Genomic DNA, 8,213 nt, shown 5'->3' with positions numbered 1-8,213 from the left:
GGGGTGCTGGGGACAGGCTGCAGGATGATGCTGGAGGCAGTGCGGGTGCTGGGGACAGTCTCAGGGTGCTGGGGACAGACTCAGGGTGCTTGGGACAGGCCCGGGGTGCTGGGGACAGGCTGCAGGACGGTGCTGGAGGCAGTGCGGGTGCTAGGGACAGACTCAGGGTGCTCAGGACAGACTCAGGGTGCTGGGGACAGGCCCGAGGTGCTGGGAACGGGCTGCAGGACAGTGCTGGAGGCAGTGCGGGTGCTAGGGACAGACTCAGGGTGCTCGGGACAGACTCAGGGTGCTTGGGACAGGCCCAGGGTCCTGGGAATGGGCTGCAGGACAGTGCTGGAGGCAGTGCGGGTGCTGGGGACAGACTCAGGGTGCTGGGGACAGGCCCGAGGTGCTGGGAACGGGCTGCAGGACAGTGCTGGAGGCAGTGCAGGCGCTGGGGACAGGCCCAGGGTGCTGGGGACAGACTCAGRGTGCWKGGGACAGACTCAAGGTGCTGGGGACAGGCCTAGGGTGCAGGGTCCAGGCTGGGCCTGGCGCCAGGCCCGGGTGGGCGCCGGGGCGCTGTGCAGACACCACTCGTGGGCCGCCGGCAGCAGGGCTGGCTCCCCGGTGCCGGCAGGAGCCCCGGCCGCGCTCCTGGGCCGCGCTCCGGCGTGGCRCGGGCAGCCCGGGCCCTGCTGCGGTGCCGGCGCGCCGCGGTGACGCGGCCGCGCTGCGGTGACGGCGCAGGATGCCTCCCAAAGGGAAAGGCAGCGGCAAGGGGGGCAAGGGTGAGYGGGGGGGCTCCGGCAGCGGCGGGGCGGCAGTATCCGCAATGGGACACTGGTGCTGGGGGCGCTGGGGATGGCGGTGCCGTCCACGGGACACACTGGTACCAGGGTGGGGGAGGGTGGCAGCACCATCAATGGGACACTGGTACCGGGGATGGCAGTCCTGCAAATAGGACACAGGTGTGGATCAGGGTGGGCATGGCGGCAACGGGGCACTGGCATCGGGAGTGGTGGGGATGGTGGCACTGGCAATGGGGCACAGGTACTGGGGATGGCGGTACCACCATAGGGCACAGGTACTGGGAGCAGTGGGGACGGTAACATGGCCAGTGGGACAGCGGGGCAAGGCAGGCACCCCCAGGACCTCACTCATGGTGCTGCATTCACAGGTGGCGATGGCGGCAAGGCCGAGGCCAAGGCGCAGGGCCCCAAGGGTGGCGGCAGCGCCGTGAAGGTGAGGCCTGGCCGGGGCGATGGGGACACCGAGCTTTGTGTCCTTCCCGGGGGCAACCCGGCCCCGCTCGCTGCCTTGTTCTCGCCCTCCAGGTGCGGCACATCCTGTGCGAGAAGCACGGCAAAGCCATGGAGGCCATGGAGAAGCTGAAGGCCGGCGTGCGCTTCAGCGAAGTGGCCGCGCAGTACAGCGAGGACAAAGCCCGCCAAGGGGTACATGCGGCTGCCTGCGCGCCTGGCGCTCACCGGGAAACAGCCCCTTTCCAGGGAGACAGCCCCTTCCCAGGGAAACTGCCCCTTCCCAGGGAAACTGCCCCTTCCCAGGGAAACGGCCCCTTCCCAGGGAAACTGCCCCTTCCCAGGGAAACTGCCCCTTCCCAGGGAAACGGCCCCTTCCCAGGGAAACGGCCCCTTCCCAGGGCGTTTCAGCACTGTACCCCCAAGGGACCCTGCTGTCCCTCGGCACCTGCACAGCGTTTGTTTGAGGCCTGTCCCACACAGCATCCTCACATCCCTGCTGCCTCTGCAGCCGGGACAGGGGCAGCCGTAACTGCTGTGCAAATGCACCAGCAGTTGGGCTTGCTCATGTGGGTAGAGCTGGGGTTAGGGCGTCCTGTTCAGATAAGCAGTCTTCATGTGCTTCCGTTAGGATAGTTGTGCATCTCCATCTACTCATCAGCAATTCCTGGTTGGCCAGTTATGAAGGGAAACAGTTCTCGGGGCTGAGGCTGCCCAGCTGTCAGCATCTCCAAGGTCCATSGTCTCCTAATTCAGGCTAGGCTCCCATCACTAGGGCCCGGGGATACCAGATTGAGTATTGCTGTGGGATGACAAAGGGATGACAGAGGAGGAATATTGTGCCTGGAGAGAGGCATTTGATAGAATGGAGAATAGTAGAAGCAAGATGAACATTGTCYCCTTTACACGCACAAAGCCAAGAGAGCAGAAAAGCCCAACTGAAGCATACAGGCCCTACAGCCACCGCGTTAAGAGCAGGGCCTGCCCTGCTTTGGTTCTAGCCAGCCATGACTTTTGAAGAGGAACCACAGTATTCATCCATGCCATYCTCCCCTCTATGAAATGCTACACACTGAGGAGACTGAGACTTCCAAACACTCACTGGAATGCTCCCAATATCTCATAAGATGTCTCCTTCCTGCTAAGGAGACATCTTTAGCAGCTAGACTGTCCAAGCTTAACCTTATTGATTCCTCCTTCCAGGGAGACTTGGGCTGGATGACCAGAGGCTCCATGGTGGGACCTTTCCAGGATGCAGCATTTGCCTTGCCTGTAAGCAGCATGGACAAGCCTGTATATACAGACCCCCCTGTCAAAACAAAGTTTGGGTACCACATTATCATGGTGGAAGGCAAGAAATAAAGTCTGAATGACCATTAAAGTGTTGACTGCTTGAATTCTGTGAGCTTCCCAGGCACCTTGACCTTGCAGCAGAGCAATCATAACCAGTAGCACATTTTGAAATGGCTAATCGTGTCATTATGGCAAGAGGCAGAACAGAGGCAGCACAGAACAAAGCCATACACAGGGGCAGAGCCCTCCTTGAAAAGGTCAGGCAATAGTTTTCAACATTTGAAGATTTCAGTCTTGCTGCCTCGTTCTTGCTGTTGCAAAGAGGATAAGTTATCCGCCTAGATAAAAAAAAAAAAAAAAAAAATACTCAGGTTTTTGGCTTTGGTAAATTTAAGATAATGCTCCAGCTAGGACTACTGGTCCCTGCCTTGGGCAGACTTGTCGGGGTACCCAGGATATTGAAGGGGTGCCCAGGGTTACAAAGTAGAAGCATGGGATAAATAACCCAACACTGCGGGCACCATGGCTATGATCATAGCTGGAGAAGGGTGGGTAGGTAGAAGAGGAGACACATCTATTGCTATATAGAAAAGTCTTTTCCAAGATTAAATACAAGAAAAAAAAAGAAAAAAGAGCGAGAGACTGAAACCAGTGCAGGTCTTTTCTCCTACCCCAATAAGTCACATGGTGGTTTTGTTTGAAGAACTGCACATTTGCAGAGGCCAACCACTAGTTTGTAAGGCTCTGTGTTTGTTAGTATTTAAGACGGTTAGACAATTATTGTGCTATCACAAGCTGGAATTGGTTACAATTTTGAGTTTCCCCGGGCCAAGTAACATCAACCCACTTCATAGTTCCATTGAGCCTGGGACAATATTTCTCTACCACAGCTACATCGCATGTAGGAGCAGCACTGGAGAACTTCCTTGCCAGAGGAAAAGCAACTCAAAATTGTGGAAGCCAACTTTCCCCCTACCCATCTCCTCCTGCCATCTCCATTACAAGAACAGGCTTGAATTTTACTCCAGAGGGATGGGTTTGGATGGGTACAAGACCAAATTCTAGACTCCTTTGACATCCTTTGCTCCTCCGGCAATACAAAAAGGTCCAGCATGTTCTTACCTTGCATCTGTCAAGGTTCAACTGCTATTCCAGTCATTCTGTAGCCACGCTGCAGCTATAGTCTAGCAGGGATTCGAGTAGAAGGGCTTCTGCAATGCCACATTTAGTGTCAGACCTGAGCAAGGCAGCTGACGTGCCTCCATCACTTGGAGGATGCATAGCTGCAAACTTCTTGTAGCAAGTAAGAGTGTTACGTGCCAAAAGAAGCTGCTATGAAAATGCATTCTCAGACCAACTRAAATTAAGGCTACAGTAGCTCTGGGAAGAGCAGTAGCTCTGGAAAGAGTTACAGCTGCCTAAATGCAGGGTGCATTAAGCTGCTGTGGAACCACATCTGAAGACTCATTGAGCATGAAGCCAAAGCTGCAAGCTTGGAGAAACACTGAGACATAGAAGAAATGTTTTATTGAACAAACAGGAATATGAAGTGTTTTTATCTTCGTGAACCAAATCCACTGTGAAATCCCATCCCSAGCTAAAGAGTAAGGACAGACTACCCAATTCTCACAGTGCTTCCTCACAGAGGAAGAAACGCTGACATTGTACACTCACCACAATTGCAAGTTCCATAACATGAAAGAAGAAACTTCTAAGGCAGCTGTCAGTCTCAAGCTAGTTTAAACCAGTGATACAGTTTAGACATACATATAAAAGCATACAAACAGACACATTTCATCTCTGGGCTAGCTGTCTATACAAGTTTAAGGTCACAAGCATAAYTTCAGGATCTCCGTTCTTTATGTCTAGAGCTTGCAGAAAACAGTTCAGTGCCTCCTGTAGTYTTCCCTCATCCTTCAGTTTCTTCCCACAATCTATTAAGGTGTTATAATTATCTAAGGCAGAAGAGGAACTCCGACCAGTGTCTTTCTGGGAGACACTTTCCTGGGAGAAGAAATCTATCTGCTCACCAGACTGAAGTTCAGCATCACCAGTGGATTCATCCTGAGATGACTCTGTCTCACTCGCTTCAGACTGTTCAGAGTGGGTGCAACCTAGACGGAAGGATTCTCCACCTGTATCAAGTGTTTCTCCAGCTGGTTCTTCTTCACTTTCAGCAGATTCCCCGCTACACTCTTCAGCTTCTTCTTCTATAATGTCATCTTGATCTTCAGCATCTTCTTCTTCATCAGTAGTTCCTTCCTCATCAGTAGCTCCCATAATTTCTCCAATATCTTCAACCTGGTCCACCACCATGTTGATTATAGATCTTCTGGAAGCTGTAGACCTGTTCCCACTATTAATTATCTGGGGAGAAAAGACAGCTTTTGCTATACTTTTGTCATATTTAGGTGTGGACGCATTGATTCCTTCCAAAAATTGATGTGGAGGGCTGCTCAAGCAAGAGGACCTCTCATCAGACTTGCTTTCCTTCAAGATCACAAGGGACTGGTTTTCATCCTCACTGTCAGAAGCAATTCTCTGTATGCACTTCTTTCTACTAAAAGTGAGGACACTACTGCTTTCCGCTGAGTTTTCACCCCCTTGCAGGGAGTTATTCACATATTCTTCAGGTGTGTGACAGGAGTTTCCAAAGCTACTGTTCTCACGTGCCCAGCTTTTCTTTGGAGATTTACAGTCTCTTTCTGCTTTTTCTTGAAACTCTGCCTCTTCTGGATTCTCCAGTGATTGGTCCCCACTTGAGATATCTTGCCATCCATCTTCAGATTCTTCCAAGACAAGATTGAAGTCCACTTGATCCTGGAGAGAGGACACAGACACAGCCTCCAAGCTGGCATGAGAGTTCTGGATCCTAGCATGGGCTTCTGGGACAACGTTTGACAATCTCGACACCACAGAAGCCAAGTGTAGCTCAGGAACAGAATTCCCATCTGTCCCCAAGCCAGCAAGTGGTTCAGGTACCTGATCCAATGGTTCTGCAGTCTCAGGACCATCCGTCACACCAGATTTGTTACAGGAGAGCCGAGACTGATCAGTCAGGTCATTCCCTGCTTCAGTCAAGCTTTTTGAATTTACAAGAGAAGCAGGAGAAGGCTGTTTCTGTTCAAGACTCAGACTCTCCCTGTCAAGTGGGTGAAGCCCAGAGGATGACARCCTAATGCTCGATCCAAGGTTTTCCTCATGCTCTTCTATATTGGATTCTTTCACTATCTCACTGCCAGTATCCATACCGGACACATCTTGTGCCAGTTCCTCTTCACCTACATCATCAATAACCAGATTTGTTATTTTAGAGCTGACATTAGCTATTTGGACTTCCTCATTCTCTGTAAGATCTATAGTTTCGCTTTCAACTCTAGCAACCACTGGTGGTGAGACAAAGTTATTGATGCTGTTCAATCCTGGAGACTTCTTCTTTGGCTGGGAAGATGGTTCTGGTGCTCCTGGCCACGACCCATCAGAAGCATTTCTGATCCTCTCCATCCTCTGGTCTCTAAGCTGAGACTCTAACTGAACTAGCTCATGGGCTTTCTGTACCCTCTGCTGAATGTACTGATGGGCTTCTTCGCTCTCAGCCTGCTCCTCCTGAGTTATTTCCCTTGTATAGATTAAGTCATGATCTGAAATACCAAACATTTCCAGAGAGTGCAAATAAGCGATGTGCTCATCCAGCTGCACATCAGTCTTACGTTGGGTGGCATGTAGTGACTGCAGCTGGATCTGAGTTGCAGATGTTCGAGTATCTTCTAGTATGAAAAGCTCTCTTAGTTCCTGTTTGGAAAAATACCTGAATGGGTTCTTTTTATCACCTGTACTCTGTCTTATTAAGGAATCCTTGAATACTTGGCGCYTATATATTTTCTCCTCCACGGTGCCACAAGTGATCAGTCTATAAATTACTACATTTTCTTTTTGCCCAATCCTATAAGCTCTGTCCACAGCCTGGGCATCTGTGGCTGGATTCCAGCTGGGATCAAAGATCACCACCCTGCTGGCTGCTGTTAGGGTTATACCAACGCCACCAACTTGGGTGGTGAGCAGGAAGACAGAGTAGTCCTTGTCATTCTGAAAGGCATTAATGCGCTTCTCCCGCTCCACTAAGTGGGTTACTGTCCCATCAATGCGCATGATCTTAAACTGCCTGCGGGACAAAACGTGCTCTATGATATCGAGCATCTTCCTTGACTGTGAGAACACCAGCGTCTGGTGCCCCTCATCCCTCAGCCTTTCTAGAAGCCCTACAAGGAACTGCATTTTCCCAGACTCCTGGATGACGGTCTCTTCAGGGAGGTGACCGATTTGGTTAGCTCCTGAAAACAAACCTGTTTCACTCCTGTAATCCTGCTCATAGTTTTCATGCCCTTCTAAACCTAGCTGGATACACGCTCTTGCAGGCAGAAGCCTAGGGTGGTCGCACAGCTTCTTCAAGACCGTCAGCTCCGCTAATGGTGACCGGGTCGTCATCAACACTTCTTTCAAATGATCTAAAGCGAGGAAGTTCCTGTAGATCTCCTCTTGTATTGGCGCTAAGTACACCCACACAACAAAGTCATTTTTCCTAGTAAGAGAGGGCATAACAGGAGCACTATTCTCACTTAGATCCGTAGGGAGAGYGGCATCCACTCTGTCAGCACTACCTATATTTTTTATATCTTCCTTAGTTCTTCGGAGGAAATACGGCTTTATGATGGTCATCAGGTTCTCAGAGATCTTCAGTCCCAGGGCTTTCTCTCCTAGAGTGGCGTCCTTCTCCCTCGCCCTAGTAATAGGATTCTCATACTCCATTTTGAAGGTCTTGGCTGTTCCCAGGAGGGAGCCCTGGCATGCGAAGTCGAACAAGGACCACATTTCCCGCAGGTTGTTCTGCACGGGGGTGCCCGTGAGGAGGAGGCGGTGTCGCGCGGGAATGGCRTACACGCACTTGGTCGTCTTGTTCGACGGGCACTTGATCTTATGCGCCTCGTCGAGGATGATGTAGTCCCAGAYGAACTCCTCGCCGTGGCTGCTGGCCAGCTGCTGCCAGTTGTTGATGAGCATCTGGTAGCTGGTGATGATGATGCCGTTCTTCCTCTGCACCCGCTCCAGGTTCCTGGTGCGCTCCGTCTTGCTGGTGCCGTGGAACTCGCGCACGCGCAGCCCAGGGGTCCAGCGGGCGAACTCGGCCAGCCAGCTGCTCACCAGCGTGGTGGGCATGATGAGCAGCACGTGCCGGACCAGCTCGGCGTCGAACATCCCCGAGAGGAAGGCGATGATCTGCACGGTCTTGCCCAAGCCCATGTCGTCGGCCAGGATGCCGCCGGGCCTGCCGTCCCGGTGCAGGCGGTAGAGGAAGGCGACGCCTTCGCGCTGGTGCTGGAAGAGCTTCTCGTGCATCTCGCCGTAGAGCAGCAGGCCGCTGCCGCACACGTCCACGAAGCCTTCCTCCTCCTCGCCGCCGCCGTCCTCCTCCTCGTGCGCCGCCGCCTCGGCCAGCGCGGCCTCCACGCGCCGCACGCGGCCCAGCAGCTTCTCGCTGGGCCGGATGGCGGCCGCCAGGCGCAGGAGCCGCAGCGCCTCCCGCAGCTCCCCGCCGCCCACGGCCGCCTTGGCCGCGCTCACCAGCCTGCGGGGCGGCGCGGGGCACCGGCTGCGGCCCCGCCGGCACCGGGGACCGGC

The 8,213-nt window shown here is 53.2% G+C and overlaps 3 protein-coding genes across 3 annotated transcripts in view; 2 read left to right on the top strand and 1 right to left on the bottom strand.

Moving 5' to 3' along the window:
* Nucleotides 1–732: 732 nt before the first annotated feature.
* Nucleotides 733–2,620, top strand: PIN4 (peptidylprolyl cis/trans isomerase, NIMA-interacting 4). Its single transcript, XM_026039092.1, has 4 exons — nucleotides 733–773; nucleotides 1,163–1,227; nucleotides 1,320–1,439; nucleotides 2,448–2,620. The coding sequence occupies exons 1-4, from the start codon at nucleotides 734–736 to the stop codon at nucleotides 2,604–2,606; spliced, it is 384 nt and encodes a 127-aa protein (XP_025894877.1). The 5' UTR covers nucleotide 733; the 3' UTR covers nucleotides 2,607–2,620.
* A 1,026-nt stretch (nucleotides 2,621–3,646) lies between these two features.
* ERCC6L (ERCC excision repair 6 like, spindle assembly checkpoint helicase) lies at nucleotides 3,647–7,886 on the bottom strand. Its single transcript, XM_026039138.1, has one exon. The coding sequence runs from the start codon at nucleotides 7,833–7,835 to the stop codon at nucleotides 4,332–4,334; it is 3,504 nt and encodes a 1,167-aa protein (XP_025894923.1). The 5' UTR covers nucleotides 7,836–7,886; the 3' UTR covers nucleotides 3,647–4,331.
* Nucleotides 7,887–8,079: 193 nt separating this feature from the next.
* OCRL (OCRL, inositol polyphosphate-5-phosphatase) overlaps nucleotides 8,080–8,213 on the top strand; it is a 20,210-nt gene continuing 20,076 nt past the window's right edge. Inside the window, exon 1 of the mRNA XM_026039034.1 lies at nucleotides 8,080–8,198. Coding sequence (XP_025894819.1) covers nucleotides 8,080–8,198 — 119 coding nt within the window. The remainder of the gene's footprint in view (nucleotides 8,199–8,213) is intronic.

The sequence above is a fragment of the Nothoprocta perdicaria genome, unplaced genomic scaffold (assembly GCF_003342845.1).
Source record: "Nothoprocta perdicaria isolate Ctin4 unplaced genomic scaffold, notPer1 scaffold_22, whole genome shotgun sequence".
In the NCBI taxonomy this organism is placed as follows: Eukaryota; Metazoa; Chordata; class Aves; order Tinamiformes; family Tinamidae; genus Nothoprocta; species Nothoprocta perdicaria.
This window is presented reverse-complemented; position numbering and strand designations above follow the sequence as displayed.

Coding starts and splice junctions, on each gene's coding strand:
- PIN4 (XM_026039092.1), top strand. CDS start 734: ATGCCTCCCAAAGGGAAAGGCAGCGGCAAGGGGGGCAAGG. Junction 1,228..1,319: donor GTGGCGGCAGCGCCGTGAAG/GTGAGGCCTGGC, acceptor CTCGCCCTCCAG/GTGCGGCACATCCTGTGCGA. Junction 1,440..2,447: donor AGGACAAAGCCCGCCAAGGG/GTACATGCGGCT, acceptor TCCTCCTTCCAG/GGAGACTTGGGCTGGATGAC.